The sequence below is a fragment of the Perca fluviatilis genome, chromosome 10 (genome assembly GCF_010015445.1).
Source record: "Perca fluviatilis chromosome 10, GENO_Pfluv_1.0, whole genome shotgun sequence".
Classification (NCBI taxonomy): domain Eukaryota; kingdom Metazoa; phylum Chordata; class Actinopteri; order Perciformes; family Percidae; genus Perca; species Perca fluviatilis.
In genome coordinates, this window is record NC_053121.1 from 28,228,934 (window position 1) to 28,255,476 (window position 26,543).

Here is a 26,543-nt window from a genome sequence, read left to right on the forward strand (position 1 = left end):
AAACACAATTACTTCCCTGTCTGGATATGTATGTGTGTGTGTGTGTGTGTGTGTGTGTGTGTGTGTGTGTGTGTGTTTGTGTGTGTGTTGCATGTTCGTGTGTCATACTTACAGTGAGGTGAGTGAGCGGAGGCCGCTGAAAGCGTCATCAGCAATGTCAGAAATCTGGTTCTTACTCAAGTCACTGGGGAGAGAGAGACAGAGAGAGAGAGAGAGAGACAGAGAGAGAGAGAGGAGATAACTGCATTACTGTAATACACAGTAATGGGGTTCATTCTCTGTGTCCTAGAACTGTCTGACAAATGATCATGGGAGAATACATCAGCAGAGGTCAAGGCAAGGGGACAGGAGTAAAAAGAGGAAAGTAAGAAGGGCTGCATGTATAAGTCAATGAGAGAGAGGGAGTGATGGACAGAGTGAGGGAAAGAAGTGAAGCGACAGGAGAGAGAGTGTGGAAGAGAGAGAGAAACTGGAAGTAGTGGCATGTTAAGTGCAGTTCGTGTCATTTACTTCCACCGCTGTAAGATATATTATTTAACACTTCTGTGGAGGTTAAAACTCCACACACCCTGTGTGCATGTGTATGTGTGTGTGTGTGTGTGTGTGTGTGTGTGTGTGTGTGTGTGTGTGTGTGTGTGTGTGTGTGTGTGTGTGTGTGTGTGTGTGTGTGTGCGCGTGTGGGTGGGTGGTTGGGCGGCTAACCTTACAACCTTGCACAAGTCTCCAAGTGTGGCATTTTCAGCCATTTGCATTATAAGGTCATTTTTCACCTGTGAATTTTATGTCTGTGGGTGTATGTAAAAGAGACAAGAAGAGATGAACTGTGTGAGAGTATGAGTGTGTTTGTGTGTGTGGGCATGCTGGTTTGGATTTCAGATTGATATGAATATGCCCTCCTTTTGACTATAGCTCACAGTATATGTTATAGACATCAGTAAGTCATTATGCGTCTGTTAATTACAGTTGTTAATTGTATGATTGCCAACTCTGTGCATGCGTACGTGTGTGTGTGTGGTTGATACTGTGTATGCAGTTTTAGCCAGACAGACTTACATCCTCTTGAGCTTCTTGTAGGCAGAAAAGGCTCCTGCTGGGACACTTTTAATTAAGTTCTGCTCCAAGCGACTGAGAGAGAGAGAGAGAGAGAGAGAGAGAGAGAGAGAGAGAGGAAGGGGGGTGAGAAAATAGTGAGTTAGATGATCTTTAACAATCCCTTCATATTAATTCAACAAGCACATTACCCCTAAAACATACAATGAGACAATTTGAATTCAACTTCAACATTAGATTATAAATTAACTGTATTGCCTTTTGATGCTGAATTTTCCCAAGGACAGAAAAGAAATTGGTTATCATGAAGTCCTGTTTACCGCACAACCTCAGTCAAAGCACAAGTGCACAAAAAGATCAAAAGGTGGCTGTTCCAATCAACATCTACACAACATTTCTGCAGGTCGGTCAACGCTTTGCAGCAGGGGCCAGTCAAGATCACTGAGAAACGTTGAGTTGAATTTTGAAGCTCAGCAGAGCTTACATGGGACCAACATGAGAATCAGAGCAACCAAAATCTGGACAATTGTTCAGTAAGACTCTGGTCAAAAGTATTAATTAGGTGCAGCGATGTACATAAATGTTACCAATGGCAGAGACTAACTGCTAACTGACAACATCAAACTTGCCTTCACTCAACCACAGTAAAATACAGGTTTCAGTGCACAATTTGCACATGGGGCAATTGGTTTAACTGTAACTGACAGCAGTATATTAATTTCTTATTACTAATCATAATTTCTCATTCTTTTATTTTAATATTTCATATAATCCTTTGATGGAGCCACAACACTCTCTTCTTAAGATGCAGTCAGACTGTATTTGTGAACACATTAGATTCCTCAACTTTTTCAGGCTAAGGGCCAAAGGGAATTTATTTCATCTCTTCAAATGGCAGATTGCAGACTCATTACACCATTCTGGTAGTATTCTATCAATTATCATGCGGGGAGCCATCAGAACTAGGCACAAAGCCCTCTTTTGGGGAAATGTACTGTAGTTTAGTTTCTGCTCTCCTGATGGTCTAGGCAACATATTTATCTATGTAGCTCATGCTTTCTCCATCTCTCCTTGTGAAAGTAGTAGTAGAAATGGAGAGGACTCAGAGGAGGAGATGAGAATAAAAGGTCATGGTGTGTAGCATGAAATTAGAGAAAATGAAAGAAAGAAGTGGGAAATTAGGAGTGGAGAAATCAGAGGAGTGGCAAAGAGTGGACAACAGAGGAGAGGAGAGAAAAAATCTAGAGGAGAAGGAGGAGGATGCAGTGAGGTCCCAAGGCCAGCCACAGGGTCAGCTGTCAGAATGATAAATGGGAACTAATCCACCCTTCTTCTTCCTCTACTCCTCCTCTTCAGACCCCACCCTGTCCTGCTCTTGACCTCCACTCTCCATCCCTCTCTTTCTCTTTTCTTTACTATTCTCCCTTGATAGAAATTGTGAGGTGATGGTGGTGGTGGTGGGGTGGATTGCTATGTATGTATGTGGATCAATCAATAATCAATCAATCAATCAATCTATCTATCTATCTATCTATCTATCTATCTATCTATCTATCTATCTCTCTATCTATCTATCTATCTATCTATGTCTTGTATCACTGTTCGTCTTTAACCACTGTTAGTCACTTTGCAGTAAATACGACCAATAATACTTCATGACATTTACACTATGTTTACACCCACTTGTGACTGCCACCCTGTAACTGTGTTTTTAAAATGAAATGCATACGTGGTCCTGACTTTGAATGCAACACAACCCTTACAGGTCTCTGTTTCTTGGCTCATGTCCCATTCTAAATCCCCACACCTCATGCCCCTGGCAAGCCACAACACCTACTACTACTTCTACTGAGGGGTCAAAATAAATCAAAGATGTACTGATATTGACAGAGACAATCTGCACACACAACAAGTAACAAATTATATCTGGGGGATTTAAAACAAGGTTGAGTCAAAGACATTTAGAGGCTCAATATCAAAGGATGTATTAAAGGAAATACATTTTAAGAGGCAATATCAAAAATCTATAAGGTGAGGCGGCGATTAAAGTAAACGGCAACTGAAACAGGAGATGGGTTTGGCAGGTGAGCATGTTCACAATGGGATGAGTGTGTGCAGACACACACGCACACACGCATGCACAAACACACATACACACACACAGTTGATGTTCTAATGAAGTTAAACACCTTGAGACAAACCTGTTTTATTAAATTGCTTTATGAATGTATTTGACTTGAAGAGACAGATACACGCACACAGACAACACACACACACACACACACACACACACACACACACACACACACACACACACACACACACACACACACACACACACACACACACACACACACACACACACACACACACACACACACACACACACACACACACACACACACACACACAGTGGTCCGTATAACCAGCATGCAGAAAGATGACTTTGTCCCTATTGGAGGACTGACAATACATCATCCTATTATACTATATTGTTTCTGTCTGCAGCAACATCATTTATTAAAATGGATCAAATGCTAATACTGTTTGTGTGTCTCCAAGATTTACAGTAATCAGATATGTTATGGTGCCTGTGGCACTGCATGTATGTGTGTGTGCTTGACCTTCCCAGAATGTGAATGTACCTGTAATTTGTGCCCAAGTACGTACTTTGTTTGCGCATATAAAACTGGTGTGTCTGCACATTTGCGTGTACATTGGTGTGTATGTGCGTGTGAATCTATTACTTATGCTGGGGAGGTATAGCGATATTGGCATAGCGTTGCGGGGGAGAATACTCCCTTACTCAAAGAGCAATCAACCAGCTGTCCTCTGTACGAACAAACAGGGTACAACGATCAATACGGATATTAAACACGTCCCACTGTGGTGTATGTGTGTGTTTAAATGTGTGTAAGAGACAGAAAGGAGGAGGGAGATAGAAGAATACATGTGTGTAAGAGATAGAAAGGAGGAGGGAGATAGAAGAGGAGGCAAAGTGTATGAGTATGTAAAAAAAAAGGTTTTGCTGCAATATCAAACAAGATAATCTCACAGTCTGCCACAGATTGGGTTACACGTAAGGTCTAGTTCATGGTGAAGAAGCGTCAAAGCATCTAAAGATCACAGTGAAACTGAGTGTGCTGTGTGTTTGTGAGCAAAAGTGTGTGTGTGTGTTTGGATGAAGTATTATAAGGTTTACTTTTTTTTCAAAGTGGATATTGCTATTTGTAATCTTATAAATACTTCAAAATGCCTCCTTCAGTAGACTAGAACAGCATTTCTCAACCTAACCTTTTTCAGGCAGGGCACCCTTTAAAGACATGCAAAATCAGAAAAGTCTTCCCAGTCTACAGAATACAGTTTTAAATAGGTCAACACATGATCAATATACTAACTAACAAAAATACAAGTGTGAAAAGACATTTAAAGGTAACATAAATGATGTGTAAAATGTGCTTTGCATGTCACACGTAGAATTTAAGAAAAATAAAGCAGTCTTACATTTCCACGATGCCCTCAGGGAGGTTGGCTGGTATTTCAGTGAGGCCTTTACGACGACAGTCCACAATGTTGTTGTTACAGCTGCAGCTGGGTGGACACACGGCTACCAGAGGAACACAAGCCCTCGACTCTGTCTGTGCTGGACCTGTAGACAGCAATATACAGATTTCACATAAAACATCAAACAGAGATTGGCTTTAATTTGTCTGAATATGAGATAGCTGTTGTTGGTCTGTTGGAGAATAGGAGATTCCTCCATGCCTGCAGCTACATTCACTTTCCTTCTTCTACTATAAATTCTGAAATCTGATTTTTGCTTCTGTTTTAATTCCTTAAATTATTTATCTTATCCCAGTTCTTTTCAATGAGATTAGAGTCAGCTTCAGGGGGGAGTTTTAGTGTCCCATGAGGGTCTTCGTGTTGTTTCAAAACCATTTACATTCTGCAAGGAATAAAATAATTTGAGGAATGCATGCCATTTTTTGGTAAGAAACACAAAGAAATTGCAATAAAAAATTAATATTAGTACTTAATATCATATGGTGACAGTATGTATGTGGATGAAATGGTAGAATCTATCTCTCTCAATGGTTATAGAGAGACAGGAAGATGGCATAGAAAAGGAGGAAGAAAAGAAGAGAAAAATGGGGGTATAAAGTAAAGAAAGAACAAGATAAAGAAAGAAAGACAGGGTGGCATCTACAGTAAGGGAGGGGAATGGAGAAAAGAGCAGTAAGAGGAGGTCTGCCATGGAGCATGTAGGCAGAAAAGACAAGGCAAAAGGCTAATAAAGAGAGCACAGCCTGACAGTCTATTAGAACAGAGAGCTGAATCAGAGGCCTATAAACAGTGCCTGTACTATCGGCAGATAACACAACTGTTCTTATACTGGCCTTTTAGCTGATTACGCACTCTACATAGTGTAATTCATTCAGTGCTATAAACTCAATGCTGAGCTGTCTGTAGATGATAACAACGCTGCCTGTAATAATGGCCTTTATGTTTATTACATTGTAGACCTCAAATAGTCTCTACTGTGAATGGCACTAAATTTAATCGGGAACTTCCACTTGAATCTACTCATATTTGTATCTGTATTGCTGAATAGTTCTATGTGAAACATTACTTTAGAGGCTCAATTTTACTCTTAAGGTAATATAGTTCATGTGCCATTTCAATGTTGCTGCAATGGAGTGAAAAACGGGCGGCTTTTGTCCAAATTCAGTGGTTTTGTTCCAGAGCCAATTTAAAAGAAGTGTTGGGTGAAACTAAAAGCATGCCTTTTTATTACCACCTTGACGTAAGAAATATGCCACAATAAGCACTAGAAAGGTGCTTCAGCATGTCCTTCAGCCATGCTCTTTGATATGTAATTGAATATTGTTTGTATGTGTGTATGAATGTCAGCTCACCATTGCAGACAAAATCCTTCTTCTGCACATCCGGGACATTGAGGCCCCTCATGTGGGCGGGGGCCATGCATTGGGTGAAAGGAGCCAAGCCCCGCCTGGCTCTGAGCCAATCAGAGAGCCAGGACAGGTGGCAGTCACAGTGGAGGTTGTTCGAGTGCAGACGCCTGAGAGAGACGGAGAAAGGAATTAGTCAGAGTGAGTGAATTTAACACAATCGATTATTCATTATCCTTTCAGAAATGTGAACTTTCTAGAGGCAAAAGTCTCTCAAAAAGTATATGAAGGTAAACTGAGTACAACAGCTCAGTTAGAGCAAATGTATTTGAGACAGCATTCAAATTTTTACACACACACACACACACACGGCTAAATCACAATCTATTCAGAAAGACAGAGAGAAACCAAGACACAAAAAGATACAGAGACAAAGGTGGGAAATAATAGAGTAAAGTGGACACAATGAATGAAAATGTGAGAGACATTAATACAAAGAGAGAAATTCAATATAAAATTAGCATAATGGAGCAAATAAACAAATTGAGTTTTTTCATTTCTTTTGAGTATTTTTGGTTATTTTGTCTTGATTTCATAGTGGCTACAGTAAGAGTGACTGGAAATGTTGTTATTACATGGGATGAGTCTTAGATCCCTGAGCCTCTAGATCCCTTCTTTTTAAATTACACCTGTAGCATTAATTGAAAGCTACAACTCAATATAGATCGCATCAGGTGCTGTTTCACAGCGCTGAGACTCTCTGCACTGGTTGGATTTGACACCTTAAAAAAGAAGGAGAGAAAGAGAAAGAGAGAGAGAGAGAGAGAGAGAGAGAGAGAGAGAGAGAGAGAGAGAGAGAGAGAGAGATGAGAGGAAGGAGGGCGGATGAACAGCAGAATGTCTTGTCAGCGTATTATATGCCAGCCGGGATATCTAGCCTTTCAGAAGACAGGCTCCCTTTGTAATAAAGCAGAGGACAAATCCTGTTATGGAACAGAGATGGGCTCATTGATGCTAGCAGCGGGGGCAGTGGGTTTTAATACCGCTCTCCCATTATAAATCCAGTTTATAGTCAAACCCCCGCATGGAGATAGCCACGTCCCGGCCCACCCCCGGCTCAGCCTTAATTACTGACAAGTAGGATTAAAACACAGGGGAGAATGGGAAGAGGCAGGGGGTATGGAGCGTGTGCTGTGTTTGTGTGTGTGTGTGTGTGTGTGTGTGTGTGTGTGTGTGTGTGTTTATTCTTAGTATTTGCTCCAGAGGGTTACAGTGCATACACACACAGATAGAAGCAGTGGGATTTCTAATCTTTTCATTGGTTTAAGTTTCTGAATGAGAGACACCATGAGGTGATATCATTACTGCTAATAGAATAGATTGAATACTGCAGAAAAAGAGAGAAAAATGAGAGGAAGAGAAGAGAGGGAAGAGGAAAAGATGAATGGATAAAAGAGAATGAGAAGAAAAAATTAACTGAATATTTTCAAAAGCCATATGAAGAAATCACATATTAGGTGACAGGGGACGTAAGTCATTTCTACATGAAAACACGCACGCACGTATGCAAACACACACACGCTCGCACACACACACACACACACAGACACACACACACACACACACACACACACACACACACACACAGAGAGACTTCTCGAACTTCCCCGCTAATCAAATCAAGGACATCTCTAAACATTTGATTGAATGAGTTTGTTTTAATAAAAGCAGCAAATCCAATACTGTGATCTGAGGATGAAGAGGTAGAGTGCCAGAAGGGACAAAGAGGAGGAGGATGGACTGAGATATGAACCCTGGACATAAAGGAGATGGGAAAGAGGAGAGCAAAAATGGAGAGTGGAAAGAGGAGGAGGAGAAGGAGTAGGACAAAGGTGAACCAGTGAAGACGTTTGAGGAGAAAGAAGAAGCAAGAAAAGGAGCTGATGGTAGGAAAAAGGAGAACACAAAGACAAAACATGAGTGACGGAAATATCAGAGAAACATACAGTAAAAAGGTAGGAAAAAAGAGAATTCATGAAAGGAGAGGAAGATGTGAAAAATAAGGAAAAGCAAATACAGTAAGAGAAGAAATGTTAAATGTGATGCACACATAGCAAAGAGGAGGAGAGAAGAAAGGACGAAAGAGGAAATCAGAGGTGGTAGTCACTCACTTTTGACAGAAAACAGAAGCCGACGAGGGCTTCTGATTAAAAGATATTGGATATTGGTAACTCTGTCCTCAATCTGCTGGCGACTGCGTAGCTGTGCTGCTGCCTGAATCCAATTTTTAAAGGGCTGATTCCAAGCTGTATTGCCACTAGAGTAGCACTAGTATGCAGGAAATACAGAAACCCTGCCACACGAATGGCTGTTGAGGGCAGCTGCCGTTCAAAAGTTGAACAGAGAAAATGGTCGTAAAAGATAAATGGATTTGTGCGATTGTTATCCTGCTTGCGTTTAGAAAACCCCTATTTCTGAATGTTATGTAGAGTCTAGTAATTTGGGGAGGAAATCCCATTCTATGCATGCTGGTTTGGCAGATTTCATCCCCAGTGTGGCCAGCAGGAATGCAACCAATGGTCTGCCTCTCAGATAGTCCCACAGGATTATGGGTAGTCTCTCTTGAGATGACGTGCCATCGCCTTGGCAACTGGCAAAAGATCTCAAAAAGAACCTTTCTAATTAATCAGAAAGGATGATTTTGAGTGGGGTTCATGTTGGATCATGACTATGTGTGTGTGTGTGTGTGTGTGTGTGTGTGTGTGTGTGTGTGTGTGTGCTCACATCAGTAACATCAGTGTAGGAGGTTTCTCCTAATGAATCAAAGCAGAATGAACTATAGAGCCTAAACAAGTCTCTCTTGTGGTATTAATGAGGTTACCATTACTCAAGTGTGTGTGTGTGTGTGTGTGTGTGTGTGTGTGTGTGTGTGTGTGTGTAATGGACACATGATTATTCACAGTCATGAAACAATAGAAGAGTTGGTCTCTTATTATGGCATGATTAGATGATCACACACAGACCCTGCTGCCATGCTGTGTGTGTTTGTGGCATGTGTGTGCGTGTGCGTGTGTATGAAAGTGAACATTACTTGAACGTAAACATTATGTGTGTGTGCATAGTGCATGTCTGTCCATACTCAGTAGGCAATAATGCATCTCTGTGCATGTGTGTATGTGTTAATGTGCAACCACAGAGTGCGTGTGTGAGCATGTGTAGTATATGTTAGTAGTTCTCTGTGTGTGTGTGTGTGTGTGTGTGTGTGTGTGTGTGTGTGATTGAGCGTTATACTCACAGTGTCCGCAGCTTGGGCATGTGGTTGAAGCTGGACAGCGGGATGAGGGTGATGTTGTTGTTGTTGAGGGTGCTGGATGGAAAAACAGAGAGAGGAAAGAGGGGCAGAAAAGAGAAAAACAGATTGTTAGAAAAATAAGACCCTGGTGCCACTTTTTGGTCTGGCAGTTTAAACTCTGACGCAAGTTAAATTAAATTCTATCCCGAACGCAGGTTTGAGTCCTTGTCACCTTGTTCCTGACCTCTCAAATCTCCAAGTTTGGGGATGTTAGTGAGTCATACTTGAATAAGTCATACTTGAATAAGTTTACAAGAACTTTCATCCAAAGTAGTCAAGATGAATTCGGAGAGGTCCCCAGGTGGCTAATATAATAGCAACTAATCAAAAACATATTCCCCTACACCAAAAACAATTTTTTTAGGGTTTTCTATAATATTTTCTTCCGATAGTTCTATCCCCTCAGCTTCTAGAAAATTATTTGAATTAAAAAATCTGAGTAAGGAAAATCACTCATAATAATGATTAAGATAAGTGGCCCAAGTAGATATTGCTTTGTTTTTAGGGAAACACTGGTCTCCTGATGTTTTAAAATACTTTTATATTCTTTTTAATCTTATAGAGCACTGTACAATCCCAAAACAATTGTTAAACTAAATTAAATGGAATACAAAATACATTTTAGCAGTTTAAAGCTCTACATGATGATCTTTTCTTGGTAAAATATTAACTTTTATTGTTTACCACTGTTCGATTTGACTAGTTTGGTAATTTAGTTCAATGTAGGAGCATTTAGAATTGCCTGAAACAATACATTTCTTTTAATTAATAAAGAACAGAAAGTATTTTCCTAGAAGAGAGATTGCTCCTTTGGTTTCTCCTTCAAAGATTTTCTTTATCTGAAATAAGGGTCTCAGAATAGGTAAATTCTAATGTAATGTAAATAATGTTTAATTCTGGGTTATATACATAAAATGTACTTAATTTGAATTGAAATCATGCAAACATCGCTGGTCCTGTTTTAAACATCATCAAAACTGCAACGCACAGAAAATCTGGACCTTTTGTGCCAAGTCATCACATTGAGTTTTAACTCATTATTTATTAATACGCAAGCACACACATCAACACATGCACTTGATCTGTACTTCTTCCATCTCTGACTTATAAGCAGGTCACTGCTGTCTCTGACCATTAGCTCTCTCATAAACTAGACTGTCTCATATTTAGTATCGACCTAACGTGAAATGAAAAAAAAGGCTGACTGTCTTTAAAAACAAACACAAACACACACACACACACACACACACACACACACACACACACACACACACACACACACACACAAGCAATCCCACGTGTTGTAGAAACTCAATGCCTATTGATTCTCTGTGATTTTCATGTACAGAAATGGAGACAGAAATGAGAGCAAAGATGAAAAAGGACAGCTGTTCCATTGAAGCGATGCACAGGGGATTCCGCTTGCATTGACTCGTACAAGCTGGTAAAGCTGCATATACAAAACACTCGAGGGGTGGGGGAAATATATAAGAACATAAGTAGGTCCCTCATGACTTAAGCATTGCACACAGAAATTACAATACTGCAACACAGACTTGACAAAGACATACAACTTGCATTATGTGGACATAATGCAGTGAACACGATGTGAAAAACAGAGCAAATGTTTTAGTTATTATCCTTAGAAGTACTGTAGGCTATAAATTTGTCTTTTTGGTTTTTACTGATTTTTACCCCACAATCTTAGATGTTTCAAATAATTTGGACCTTAAAATTTGTTGTTGTTGGTGTTGTTAAAGATGAAAGTTTCTTCCACTTTTTTCCTCTTACCTCAACTGTTAGAAATGAAGCAAAGAATTGGGAGATCATGCAAATTAACTACTGATCTTGTGCCAGATGTGCTAATAATTAAATAAAAACAATCAAAATAAACAAATAAATAAATAAACATTTCACAATTGATTTGGGCAGAAATACAACAATATACAGAAAAAAATAATGAACCCTTGGTTGTATCTTGTGAGACTGTCCAAATGGCTTGAAGTCAGATTTTTACAGTAAAAAAATCAACATTGAAAACATCAGTAAATGGGAGATCCTTATTACTTTACAAATCGAGGGATTTCTAAAATTTGTACTACAGTACAATTTTTCTGGTGGCTTGTGGGAGCCAACATTAACACAAGCCAGTGCAACTATTTGCTTTGTTTTTGCCCAAGTTTCATGGATCATTAATTTCACTGGATCGAAAATAGGGCTAGTTTACTTTACATATCACCCGAAACCTTGTGTGTTCAAAGAGTCATTGTTTCAGGACGAATGAAGACTGAGCGGTCATTTTTTATAACAGAAACCCATTCATTTTTCACATTTGACAATGTGTTTTTAATGCGTTCAGACAAGGACAAGGTCGGCTTTCTCTCTGAAAAATAGACCAAATTCCGGATGAGGATTTGTTTTTAACAGCATCTGCAATATGTTTGTGCCTGAACATACAGTGTGACCACGGTGAGGGTTTGGATTTCACCGACAAAAATCAAGAATGGTTTGTTTTTTACACACTGTTCAAAAACGTCTCATTACCGGGGGTTTGCTATGTTTTTACTAACACCCACTCAGCCTTAAAATAGACTGTTCTTGCTTCTCTCTGTTGATGTTACTACTTTTCTTTCTCTTTAATTCTCTCTCTTTCCGATTCTCTTTCTACATTCCCCTCCCTGCCAGTATAGCCTCAGTGGCCTTGGTAGACGGATAAAGTTTCACACTCACTCTCACATACACACACTTACACACACACACATAAGGAGTGCTGCTATGGTCAGCCCTGTCAGGGGTGATTCCACCCAGTATATATAACTTAATTGTGAAATAACAATAATTTCCCCCTGCAATTTCCCAGTCAGTTATTCTCCCACTCACTCCCGGTCCGGTCCACAACTCTCTCTCTTAATAAAGTAGTGACTAGACTGATTTAAGCCAAGACAAACACTAAAAACATCATTTAGAAGTCCACAACTATGTTTTATATTGTGGCTGTTTTTCCCCCCAGCTTATTTTACACCCCCCTTGGCCATGGCGGCACTCTTAAAAAAAACTTAGATGCTCTTGGATTTGTAGTTGTAGCAGAAAAAAAAAAAAAAAAGAAGTGCATTTTGGCAAAGAGAGCAACCGTGGCAGAAAGTTCACCGTTTAACATTGCACAGATATAGTGGATAGTAAAAGTGAAATGACCCTACCAAACTACTTGGACGTGTCATAGTTTGCCTTTCATGTTGTGAAATTACTAACAAAACTGTACTATCTCAAACACAACTAAAACGTGCTGTTCGCCCCAAAAACATACAGATGGCATGAAACATGTAATTTAAAAATTTTAGGTGCATTGTAAAACTGAAAGAAATTTCCAAAATGTTTTAGTGGTGTGCTTAAAGCTGGCACTGAGTGATATAAACTAGAGGGAAATAGCCAGAATACTGTACACCTGTGAATCTCTAAAACATTTGATTCAAATCTTTGGTTTTACATTGTAAAGAATCTGATTGGTCCAGATGGGGACTTTCCACTGGTTTTGCACTCCACCTTATGTCTAAACTTTATAATCCTGCAGCCTTGACAGATCCCAACACTCCATACTGTACATCCACCACAAAATCACACAGCACAAACCGGAACATTGGCCGTGTGGTCGCGGTCCCATTTACAAATGTTTCACAACTGATGTTATATGGTTAGGAAAATACTTTGTGTACTGTGTATTAGCATCCTGTGTTGCAAGCGTTTCCAAAGTGACGTTATGCCTTGAGTGAGAAGGCTTTATTTTTCTTCTATTTAATGGCAGATGTTTTAGTTAATATTGCTTCATATAGTAAAGCTGTGTGGAGCCACAGAGTTAAAGATTCATGATTTAATGGTCAAATAAGATGGTCAAAGGCGCAAATATGTCTAGATATACATTACTGAATGCTATTCAGGACTCTTGGGTCCACGGGAGTTTAAAGGCAATCTTTCTTTTTTTTTTTCTGTATGCGTTTAATCTCATGGATGTACAGTACATCCAAAGATCAGTCAATATCTCTAACATGACAAGACTCCAGTGTCAACTTTCTTCTTCAAAAGTAGTAGTTTGTCTTAGTTCTGTCATTCATTTGAAGGTGGGTAATGTTTTTTACTCTTCTTTTTATATATCTTCCTCCTAATAAAATATAAAAACTCATCATATGTATAGATTCTAACACAGATGTAGCCAAAGTTTAAAGCCCACATTTTACTAGAAGCTTGCTGCCCTGCAGATTAATTATTAGAGAAAAGCCTGTTTGAAATAAATAAATAATCACATTTTGTTTTTGCAGTCACAGTAAAAAAGAGCTCAAGGTCTAGTCCAACACTGTTTGCGACACACAATATTTCTATTACAAAATGCCTATTCAGCTCTATTTTTTCTTTTTAATTTGAGATAGGCTGCAGTGACCGCTGCAGTGCTATTGCAGGATAGATCCATGATCCCTGAATGTGTGTGTATGTGTGCGTATACATGCCCGTATGTGTGTGCGCTACTATTAAGTGTGTATTCTAGAGTCAGCATGTTAAAGTACATTCTTACGCGTGTCTGCATGTGCGTGTGTGTTTTTCGATGCAGTGGGGTCTCTGTTGCAATAAATGGGTCTCTGCAGTAAGTGATGGAGGAGACTCTTTAGAGGCAACCCACTAAGGTGATGCTATCACTTGTGTTTTTGCGTGCTTGTGTGTGTGAGAGAGAAAGAGGCAAAGAGAGTGATGTTATCATATGTGTCTTTACTGCAGCCTACACACTGAGGTCAAAGCCTTACTTGTCAATCTTTCCTCCCTCATGCACACAGAAACACACACATCCACAAGATTAACTGGCTATTTACAGAGGTCAAAATATCTTCTGCTCTACTTTTAAGATCCTGGATATTAAGCCGGACATGACAAATACCTTAAGTAATAAATAACTACTATAAAACAGCTTCAGACGACGAAGTTACAACTTTTTTCAGTATTTGACAAAAATAAGAAAATAAATACCAAATTGCATGTACTTCTTTCCCTGTAATATACTGTATGTTAGATGTAACATATGTTATATTTCATGTCAGATTTGTCCCACATGCCAGAAAAATAATCTAAATGTATTAGCAAAAAAAACATCTAAAAAAAAGATTGGCTACTGTGAGCGTGAAGCCAGTGATGTTTGTATGTGGATCAAGATGACAGTTTCTGTTTTAAAAAAACAATACTCTAAATGCTCACCAAACCTGTGACCTGTAAGTTCAAGGTCTTAACTTCATTTGTATCCCAAGTGTCTGAGTGTTCTGTGTTATATGTCATAATATAAAATAAATAAGGTGATCTTTTGGTTTGAGATGCTACCCATAAGGTCACACTTTTGTGTATTTAAACTAAGTAAAAGGACACGTCTCTCTTCATGTGTATTTTTGTGTCTGGTTGCTATTGAGTTCTGTTGTATATTGTATCTATTTGTGTCTGGCTTTTGCTGTGTGTGTGTTTGTGTGTGTGTGTGTGTGTGTGTGTGTGTGTGTGTGTGTGTGTGTGTGTGTGTGTGTGTGTGTGTGTTGTGTGTGTGTGTGTGTGTATGTGCATGTAATAAAGTAAATTTTCTATTAGTCTCTATTATGCTCAATCAGCCTTAACAGACACAGATCAATACACTGACAGAATATCTGAATTGCTACAGCCACTAAAACACAACACAACAATGTAACTTTATGACTGTGATTACGACCAATATTGACTTCACGTAAAATACGATTATTCTCTTTCATAATCACTAACATTAATTATGGTCTTGTTAAAAGGAACCAAGAAGAGCTTGGATGACTGAATTACCAAAGACAATGTAAAACATATCAGTATTGAATTGCCATTTTAGAGAGATAGTTGATGGTATTCCTTTTCAGGATAAATGTGTATACAATAATTTACCTAATTTACAAAATGCTGAGCATTCATTATTTAAAATACTAGTATTTTTTATTTCTAGTATAAAAGAGCCAGTTGACAGAAGTGTTATTATCATTTTGTGAAGCAGAGTCTAAATGTCATTGCTACCAGTATAAAAACGCCATCATTTATTTCAATTTTCTGCAATCATTGTGGAATATTAGACTTGTTCAATAGCTGATGTCTCATTTCAGATAGAACTCCTGGATAAAAAAAAAAAAAACCTTCTGGTACACTTTGAAATCTCAAATCAATACTCCATTGTGGGAATAAGACCACAAACTGAGTGCACAACAAAGCAATTTTATGACCCTACTTACAACTGCATTGTTGTTACGATTGACCAGACTCCCTCTAATAATTGCAAACATAGAAATCTTTGATGTGACTAAACAAAGATTCCAGAAACACATTGTTTTTATCAAGTTACTTTTAGATGAATACCACATATACATGCTTCTGTGTCAAATTGACTCGGTTCAACCCGGGAGATGCTCTGCAAGCAAACTGTTGTCCCTCAGTAGCGGTTCCCCTTAACAATTGTCTCTCATTGTATCTCCACAGCGCTGTGAAGTAAGGTCTGGCTGCACCACAGATATAGTTTAGAATAGGAAGAAAAAATGCTCTGGGGTTGTTTGCATTTCTTTAAACCAATCACAATTGTCTAACATCTGTGTTCTGGGTACATGTGTCAGGTGACTTCATTGGTTTCGCCAGTGAATGCAATTAACGACCTAACTGGTTAGAAAAGTGGCAGCGGACTGAGAATTAGGATTCAGGCCCGCTCATTCAAAATAGCAACTTTTGCAGCACAACACTGCTCATCACATGGATTATTTTAATCGTGCCCTTTCATGGTGTGACTGGACTTTTAAAGCTCGCTCACATACAGTAGTTACATCTTAGTTTTAATTGGAGGACATTTTTGCTATCTTGTCAACAAAGAAAAGAGATTAAATGTTCTTATGCAAGTAGACTGTGGACAGTTTTCTGTAACCTCTGCCTTCTTGTGATATGAATCCATCTTAAAACATAAAACATGTTTTTGTGTAAACTCTACACCAGTTACAATGGAGCCTGATCAGTAGTCAGTCCCTGAGAATTATGTTAGCAAAGGGCTTCTCTATAAACATTTTCCTTCCATCAAGCTGCTTCAATAGACCAACATAGAGCAATGTTTTAGTTACACAACTAACTTAACTAAATCTTGCATGTGAAAACTCACTCTCTGCCTTCATACTTGTAAATCAACTCATTGTTATTGAGCAGCATGCTACGTGCATGCTCCTTCTCTGGAGGTTGTTGAATGTTGCTGTGGGAAATCACTAATGTATGTAGGATAGGTAGGGGGAAAAGGGAAAAAAAGGATAGAAATACTGCATTAAATAAAATGTGAATTCAGTGCTTGTACTTGTTTTTTTGTGGATCATAATGTTTACAAGGAAAATCCAAGACCTCTAGCCAACCTCCTTCATTCAATACAACTTGTGTAAAACCTAAATAAAACGCAAGTGAAAAGGTTATGCTGTTATTAATGTTTTCAGGTTAAATCAAGCTAACATGCCTGTTTTCTAAATGGAATATTTTCAGGATTCAAATTGCAATTCCAGTGCCGTGACTGAAAAAATATTGATTAGAAAGGGGGCGAACAGCAAACAGGGTAGACAGGTTAACACAGGTATAGATTGTATCAGAGAGGAGAGGAATGTTGATTGTCATTCAAAGCAGGTATTAAGATAAACTGTGAAGCCAGGGTAAACATTGATTTTGCGTGTGTGGGTGTAAACAGGTTTAAATTCATCCAATGGCTGGGAAGATCCTTGAGTTTAAAATGTAATCTTAATCTGTTTGACGTAAGCATTGATGTGCAGCTGTAGCTGAAGCTTAACACTACCAGAACATGAATATCACGTGCAGTACAATATTATTTACTCACTCAAAAATATTAAATCAAACTGTGAAATGGCCAAACTGAAACCTCAGAAACCCGGGTATTTATTTTGCATTCTTATGAAGCTGAGGTGATCCTAATCACTTACCAGTTACCTCTGAGACACAAGGAAGTGAATTTGGGCTGATTTGCTTCCTTGCGAGAGAGAGAGAAGAGTTAGATGGGAAGATCGATACCACTGTCATGTACAGTAAATATGAATCTACATCCAGCAGCCAGTTAGCTTAGCACAGATACTGGAAATGGGCAGTAACTTAATGAAGTCTTGTCAAACCAGTGCAGCACATAACCCCCTGTAAAAGTGTCATTTTTAGACTTTAGTTTTTGTATGGATTAAACAAACAAGATGCGTTTTGGACAGTGAGCTTTAGAGGTGATGGTGGGGGTATTGCTATGTGTGTATACATGTGGAGCTATCTATCTATCTATCTATCTATCTATCTATCTATCTATCTATCTATCTATCTATCTATCTATCTATCTATCTATCTATCTATCTATCTATCTATCACAAATTAGTACTTTACTCTTTATGGTTCATCAACACCAAAATATTATTTTAAAACAACAATTGTTCTGGCTGTAGAATGTGTTCTGCTGCAGTTGTTTTTGCTTTGACATGATTTCTAACAAGCATTTATTTCTCGGAGAGCTTTCCCACACAGACGCTGAAAAGGGGCCAACTATCGAAAGGCCTAAAAGACTCTTTATGAGTTGTGTGAAGAGCCCTCAGCATCTTCCCCGAGGCCTCATTACAGCTTTAGGAGAGGAGGCAAAAGACACTTCACTTCCCTCCATCAACTACTCATTTCTTTAACCCTTTTATGCACACCGTTCACCCGTTCACTGTAGAGAAAGAAAGCAGCTAAGAGAGACCCCAAAATGTATGTCACTTTGTGTTGTCAATCATATAGGTCACATAACCATTAAACTCTTCACTTCTTCTATTCACTCCTTCAACATGAGAGAAACGGGGGAGGGGAAATATCTGTCTATAGGTAGATGCTATCTATGTGTGTCTGTATCTGTACATGCTGAGTCACACAATGCTTCAGCCTGATGCTATGCTTCTGTATACGCAGGTGTGTTTGTTTGTCGGAGGGTATAGGTGAGTGTGTTCACAGGCAATATTGTGTCTTTGTTCATTTGTGATTTGTAAGTTTAAGCAGGTTAGGGTTAGGGTTAGACAACAACAAAAGGACAAAAAACAGAGTTTTCTAAGAATGTAAATGAATGTGTGAATGAAAGCTTGAGTGTCTTTATAAGTGTATATAATTATGTTTGTGTGTGTGTGCGTGCGTGCGTGCGTGTGTGTGAGAGTGCTAAAGCTATGAGACAGATAAACAGAGAATGAATGCTTCTGTCCTTCATTTAGTGTGTGTCTTGATCAGGATATTTCAGCTTGCAATTTGAAGCGATTTTTGACCCTGTTGACTCTAACTCCGAACTCTAAAGATCCAGGAGGTCTGCAAAGAGGCTTTAAGGGTCTTTAGGTTTTTAGTGGTTGAATTGTCTCACATTTGAACTTTCCCACGGGTTTTAATGCCTGCTTTACTGCTTTGCCCTGGCATCCTGGTGTTAGATTGTGTATGCGGGAGTGTGTTTTGTTTTTGTGTGTATGTGCCCGTTTGTGTATTTGTGTATGTGATTTTGTGTGCGTGAGCGAGCAAGCTAGTTTAATGAACTCTTGAGTGTTTGCACAACCAAAGTCGTGCAATTTACTCCTCTCATCTCTGAGAAAATTGACATTTCCAAGGCGTTGCCGTTGGAAACCACCCTGAGAAAGCTTAACTGTGTACAACCCAAAGTGAAAACGCACTGCAGGGTTGTTATAATTAGTAGTTAAGTTATTTTCAGATTTCAGCTTTGCCACATTTAAAGTCTAAACTATATTTACAACAAAGTGAGCATATGACAAACCACATTTCAGATGATAAGCAAAACAGTAAAATTAGTGAAACTATGACATTTTAAAATCCAACCTGTTATTTTTCTGCTGAAACTATGGCTGCACAAAAGGAAGCAACAAAAAGTTAGTGTATCGGCACTTCAATTAAGTGACCGATAGATGTTTGCCTTATTCCTCACTGAGACCAGTAGGTGCTGAACGCTGCAAGGTTTTTGCCCGATGGACAAAGGAGGGAACTTTGTCCAATAATGTGCCAAGCTCTTGGCGAAGAGTTTCAACAGATTAAAACTTGAAATATGAAGGTATCTTTGTGAAAAATCAACTCTTTGAAGTGGGTTTTAAATAATAGCCTGAATGTGGTAACAAAGTAACAAAAGCTGCCCCTAAAACCGCAATCTAATGATGTTGATTTTAATCAAATGAACTGACACTGAGCAATGATGATTATCATTGGACAAATCCATGTGGTTTGGCAGAAGACTGTTTGTATGTATGTATGTATGTATGTGTGTGTGTGTGTGTGTGTGTGTGTGTGTGTGTGTGTGTGTATGTGTGTGTGTGTGTGTGTGTGTGCAAAACGGATATCTGTGTGAGTCTGTGTATAAACACAATGCCAGGCTATTGCTTTCTGATATTTCACAATATGTCACCCTTGTATTCCGATCGATTACAAATGCTTTGTGGGTTTCCGAAATGAAAATCTGCAAGCAAGACACGGAGACGCGAGGGAGAGGGGAGAAAGAAAAAAAAGAGACTAATAATATGGGAGGGAGGAAGACGGGCAGAAACAGAGAGGTACATAAAAATCTACTGATGAGACCATTACACCTTAAACGGGAACAAATTAGAACGCAGATTGCCTCTCTTCCTCCCTCTTTCTTTTGCTCTCCTATAATCTTTTCTCGATTGTCTCACAGCTCTGCTTGATTTCCACCTTATACCACCTCTCTCTCTCTCTCTCTCTCTCTCTCTCTCTCTCTCTCTCGCTCTCTCTCTCTGTCCTGCTCCTCCACTCCCTCATCACATTCTCTCCTCCTCTTTCCTGTCCTGCCACCCAGTGGGATGTGATTAATTGTGAGTGGGTCAGACTGCTGGCACCAAGCTCTTCCGATATCTGACGCTGTTCCCACCTCTGCAAGCTCTGTTACCCGCCCCCTCCTCTGTGTGAACCGTCTGCTACTGACTGAATGGGTTACCTGTTCCTTTGTAGCATAGTCTGAGTCAAACATTTGTAGATACTTTTTGTTTATTTTTTTAAAGAAAAAGTAATAGATCAGACAATGTTGATGGTGCACAGACTCATGTTAGAACATTGCAGCAATACCAATATAAATAATTAACATTTAAATATCTATCTATCTATTTGTGAACATGTTTACTTAATACAACTCATAACTAAAATCTACAATTTATGCTCTCATCAAGACAGCATACAACTGTATATAGCAGCATAATGATACACAAATAAAACATATCACATCCAAGGTACACCTACTGAGCAGTCAAGCAGTCAGCTGAACCCCCCCGCCCCCTCCCACCTTCATTCCACACCCACCTCCCTAACAAATGATATTTGATGATATTGATCAAGATATTTCTAAATTCTTCTGGTCGCTATTGACCCACTCTTTCTCACTTTCTCAATTTCTGCATCTTGTCTTCTGTCTTTCTGGCCTTTTTCTTTCTCTTTCCCACACCGCCTCATCCCTCTCTTTCTCTCCCTCGCTCTCTCAGGTCAGGTCAGACCTCTGTCTTTGCCAGGGCGCTGGTTGTTGCCAGAGTGTGATGGCTCTGCTGAGCTTGCTGACTCAAACAGAAGCCAAAAGGCCAGCCAAACCAAAATCACTGAACAGCAGAAAGCTGCACTGCTCTGTTCTTTTTTGACCCCTCCATCCACACACACACACACACACACACACACACACACACACACACAAAAACAAGAAAGTGTAGTCGAACATAGGGCACAAACATGGCCAAGCATTGACAAAGAGACTTAAAAAACATGCATCCACTGAAAGTGAATTTGCTTTTTCAGAAACCTCGACGGTATGCACACACACATACACACACACTAGCCTTTGTATTTGTATAACTAAACTCTAGGTTTAAGAAAGGTTCTTTTCAGGGGCTTCGATCCAGCGCCTGTGCGTCAGAGCTATAAGACAGATCTGGAGGCACGCACACAAAGCAAGGGTATTTCACCATACATGGGACAAACACGCAGAAATACAAATTCTTTTTTGTATTTCTTCACAATAGCAGAAGAGAACAGATATTTAACAGCATATATATCATTCATTAAAAATTTTAGACTTGAAAATATTTTATTTGATAACTATGTTTAGTTTTTTTTCTATATTATTTGTGACAGAAAAAAAAATCTTGTTCATCTCAATGTGGCATTTAAATGTTAGATTAGCTCTCCCAGTGTGTCCCAGTGTGTCATTCATTCTCATGTAGCGTGCATAGCCGACCAAGTGTAAGCAATGCCATTTGGCAGTACAGTACTTCTGGCATTCTTTGTGTGTTTATGGAATGATTTCCTTTATAGTAGTGCTGTTGGAAACATCATTAAAGAGTAATGCTGACACTTCTATTCCCATTCCAACATATCCACTTCTTTTTTTTTCTCAAGTTAAACTTAAAGCCATGAAGGTCAAAAACAAAGTTGAAGGAGAAAGGGAGGCCCGGTGGAAGTGAGGCTGAGAAGTCAACAGCCTAGTGGGCGGAAATACAATTCATGCCTCCAGCTTACAAGTTTGATACACGTCATTCTGTTTTCTTCACTGCTTTTCTCTCTTGATGTTTGAAAAAGTTATTCTGGTCTCGCTGCTTGGTTGGATGATCACTGAACTTCCTTGATTTGATGATGTCAGAGTCTAGTCTAACTCCTATTGGTTCAAAGTAGAGGCTGAATTAGAAGAGTAGATGCAAGAGTAGATTTTGCAATCCCACTTAATAGGAGGAAATGGAGGTGGGATATGATAAAGGGGAAAAATAAAAGAATGGTGGAAGAAGGTAAGGAGGGAAGAAGAAAGAGGAGGAGAATAAGGGAGATACAGAAAGAGAAGAAGGGGCAAACCATCAAGAAAACAAGAGGGAAGGAGGGATGAGAAAAGATAGAAAGGAGGTAAATGGAAAGAGAAGTAAATCTTGCAGATGAAAAATTATTGAGAAGAGATGAAAAAAGAGAGGCTGGAAGAGAAGAGGGAAGACACATAAGGAACGAAAAAAGTGTTTGAGAGAGAGAGAGTTACAGGCAGAGTGAAAGTCACCTTGTGGAGCTACATTGCACTACGCAACTCTGTCTGTCACCCCTTATGAATTATGACAGTTGCTGGTTGGCCAAACCCCCTCTGACACACACACACACACACCCTCTATCTTTTTCTCACTCTGTCCATCTCTCTAGGTGGTACACCCTTTTCCAGAAAGCTTTGCTTCATGGAGAAGAGCAATCATAAAATATGCAGCTGTTCCCCTGCTCTTTAGAGTGCTTCTCAGACCCATCTTTCTGTGTGTGTGTGTGTGTGTGTGTGTGTGTGTGTGTGTGTCATGTTATGGCAGTGTTAGTCTTCTCTTTTCTCTCTTACTTCTCTAACCCTCTTGTCATTCCTCTCTCCATCTGTCTCTCTTTGTCACACCCTGAATTTCTATCTGTCTTGGTCACAGTTTCAGTTTTTGAAAAATTGAATTCATTTCAGTTCAGTGGACATTATTGCAGTGGCTCTGACCTGCTTCTCATTCACTCTCACTGTCTTTCATGCTCAATCCATCCTCGTCCCCCCATGTCCTTTTTTGTTGTTGCATCAGCAGAAAGGTAGTTTTCCTGCAGGAGGGAATCAAATATGGCTGCATACTCAGAGTAGTGTTGCTTATTTCTTTTAAACGTTGCCTTTATCTGTACATTTGCAGCACATTTGCTTGTATATGCTTTTAGGCAGTCCCGTCATGAATCTGCAAATTATATCTGGTATTTCTGAGTTCATGTAAGTGCACTGAGATCTCAATTTTTTTGAATTTATTTAGATTTAAAAAGGTGTAAACTGATTTGTAGCGTACTGTATTTATTTTATACTTTAAATAATCTTCATGACATGTAACAGTTAAAGCGCCCATACTCATTTTCAGGTTCATAATTGTATTTTAAGGTTGTACCAGAATAGGTTTACATGGTTTCATTTTCAAAAAACACCATATTTTTGTTGTACTGCACAGCTCTCTCTCACTGCTGCAGATCCTCTTTTCACCTGGTTTCTGTTTTAGCTACAGAGTGAGACCTCATTTCATCTTCTTCTTCTGTACTATCTTTGATTGCACTCGCACATGCTCAGTAGCTCAGATGTAGATCATGTCGGCTAGCTAGCGCCATAGAAGTAAAAGAAAGCCTGTTTCTCCAACTTCAGTCAGTTACAAGGATTAGCTGGGAGACTTCTAAATGAGGGTGCACATGTAAGTAGTTATTTTGTAGATTATGGTGAACTTGTGTGTTTTGTAGCAGTGCTTTGCTATTGAGAACGAGGTAACATGCTAGCATTAGCGTTAGCATGCTAACGCTAATGCTACGAGCTAACGGTTGCGGTTAGCCAGCTCATTTCGGCTTGGGACGTCACAACCCAGGCCGATTTTGAACAGCTGACCCGGAGACCGAAGGCAGGACACATTCAGAAACCGTATCTCACTCAAAACAGCATGGATGGATTGTTTTCAAAGTTTGTATGTGTGTGGAAGCACCAGAGACACAAAAGAACAAATCCCAGAAAAAGTGTTTTTTTCATAATATGGGCACTTTGTCTTGTAAGTGCTGAGGTTCGCAACATTGAAAACAGATAGGTATCCTGCCAAATGATTACAGATGATCGTGCAAATACTTATTTGGTATTCAACTAAAACTTGTGTCCAGACTAACTTCCAATAATGGAAAACCAGGTAAGAATTGAGCTTTTGGCTCAAGCACACTTCCATTGATGCTGAATGCTGATGGACACATATTGGATTTTTCGGAGACTGAACGGGTAGAGATGATCTGATTTCTGATGGTATCAATGGCATCGAGCCTGCACATAAATCAAGGCAACAAGTGGCTTCAGAAATCCATATTGGTAATGTACAAATACTGTTATAAAGACACATCCAATATTTAAACATGTCACTCAACAAAGATGCAAGAAACTGTACTCATGAAACAGTAAGGTCTGCAGATATAAATCCAAAACCCCACCAGCATTAATAATGAAACTCTTTAGAGGGTGGAGTGCTTCAAATATCTCGGACTCACCCTAGACAATAGATTGAGCATTGACGCACACACCACTGACATCCACAAACGCTGCCAACAAAGACTATCTGCAATTCACAAACTCAAAGCACTTTCTGTTGCCCCACTACCTTCTGTTGCTGCTCTACAAAGTGTAATTCAACTCATTCTCATCTGTTGTTCCCCATTTCTTCTGCCTCCAATTGGAACAAACTCATATGCATCACACGCATTCAAAATGACCGGCCTCCCCTACATCAACAGCAAAGCGATCACACGCAGAGCACCCACCACAGTGCATGACCCTCAGGCACCACCTAAACCCATTCTTCACACTGCTTCCATCTGGTCATAGATACAGATCCCTGGCCTGGAAACGGGCACGCTATGGCAGGAATGTTGTCCCCTTTGAAATAAGCATCACTCAACAAAACACACAGGTAACTTTCATGTGTGTAGAGTGTATTGAATATGTCATTGCCCTGGGAAAGAAGTCATTTCTAAGTTGTAAAGACAACTTTGAAAAAGACAAGGTTCAACAGTGCACCAGAGTGCAGTGACTTTGCAGCAAAATGCAGGACATATGGTATCTTGCCATCATCTTCAGAAATATACAGCTTTCAGATCCAAAGATAAACGATTATTTGAAAACTCCCCCTCTTTACATTTTCTGACTGAGATGGAGATGGAGACCCTTTTGAAAAATGAAAATGGTTAATACTATTTATACCTGAAAATGATGAAGTACTTATCATCTATTTTCATTAATCTTCATTTTCAGCAGAGCAAAAAACTCGAAAGATCAGTGAACGAAAACCGCATCTAATTCAACTGGTTGAAAACCGGCCTACGCACTATTATTAATTAATCAGCTTCATATTAGCCTGACTGCCTCACTGCTCTCAACTATTCATGGAGTCCATGTGGTTGGTGTGTCCACACATGTGCACACACCAACCACATGTGGCCGTGTACGTGTGTGCTTGCCTGCCAGGACTATTTTTGAATTTATGATTGTGTATGAAAACACTTCACTGCATGTTTTTTTGCATTGTTTGTGTGTATATGCGTGCCCTTTCCCCAGCTCATTGGGATGCAAGGCGAGAGACCGTCAAGTGAGAGCTGTCCCGGCTAGCTTTGGAGTCATTAGCGCGCTCGTTAGTCCAGTTATGTTAAATCTAAATTACCATTCATCATCACACAGGGACCCATCATTTATTCTGATGTGGCCTGGCAGACACATGCACTAACTGGATTAACTCATTCAAAGACATGCAGACACACTTGCTAAAACACAGTGGAATTCCAAATCAGGCGTTAGCTGCGTAGTAAGTGTTTTAAAATAGATTATATATTATTGATTGAGACATTGCAGGGCATTAGTAATGATTGGTTTGCCCTTGTGAATGCTAATCATCTAAAAACTGTGCCCTGCTGCAGACAAATTTGACAAATGAGAATAATAAATTAAGAAAATAAGCTCTACAGTACGGTTTTTGACTTAAGTGTTCAGTTGGAGACATAATTAAATAATAATAAAGGTTACAGAAATGAGCTTACAGGTTGGTGGCTCGAATACGCAGCCCACAAAGGAACATTGAATGTGCTACTGTATTTAATTAGGCTACAAAAAGTTGTAATGTTAACAAAATAACATAATCCAAAAAAACAAATGAAACGGTACATTGTACATGAGTATAGGATAGAAATTCGAACTTCATATTCTGGGGATATAAGCAGTCTTTCCTGCTATTCTGCATTTCTTATTGATACAAACAACACGGTGATATATGGAAAGACTTCAGGGTACAGCCGAGGAAGGCTGGCCTGCATTCAACAATGGCACTCAGCATTAAATTTGCTCTCGCTGAGTAAAAACACACTCATTCACGCTGGCACACAGTCATTAGTCGCTACAGGAGGAATGCCGACCATCTGCGCTGACGTGATTGCATAGACGAGGAATTCTGAGGAATCAAACAGAAAAAGTGGATCAAGTGGCTCCTCTGCCAAATATAAAGACTCTGTTTATCACATAATTACATTTCCACTTCTGCTGTGTTTATTGGCCTTACAAGTTTGAGCACATACAGCTTTGGCAATCAAAGGCTATAAAAAAAAAGAGGTGAAATCAAAGTATTAGGAGGAAAGCCGACAGTTGGGTTTAA

The 26,543-nt window shown here is 39.4% G+C and overlaps 1 protein-coding gene across 2 annotated transcripts in view; it reads right to left on the bottom strand.

Annotated features, from left to right (window-relative positions):
• Positions 1–26,543, bottom strand: part of slit3 (slit homolog 3 (Drosophila)) — a 248,703-nt gene that overhangs the window by 56,464 nt on the left and 165,696 nt on the right. For both annotated transcript variants that reach the window (XM_039813715.1, XM_039813716.1), the window contains 5 exons: positions 9,256–9,327; positions 5,967–6,130; positions 4,555–4,699; positions 1,054–1,125; positions 113–184 (listed from right to left, as the gene is read on the bottom strand). In XM_039813715.1, the coding sequence (XP_039669649.1) occupies positions 113–184; positions 1,054–1,125; positions 4,555–4,699; positions 5,967–6,130; positions 9,256–9,327 (525 nt within the window). The remainder of the gene's footprint in view (positions 1–112; positions 185–1,053; positions 1,126–4,554; positions 4,700–5,966; positions 6,131–9,255; positions 9,328–26,543) is intronic.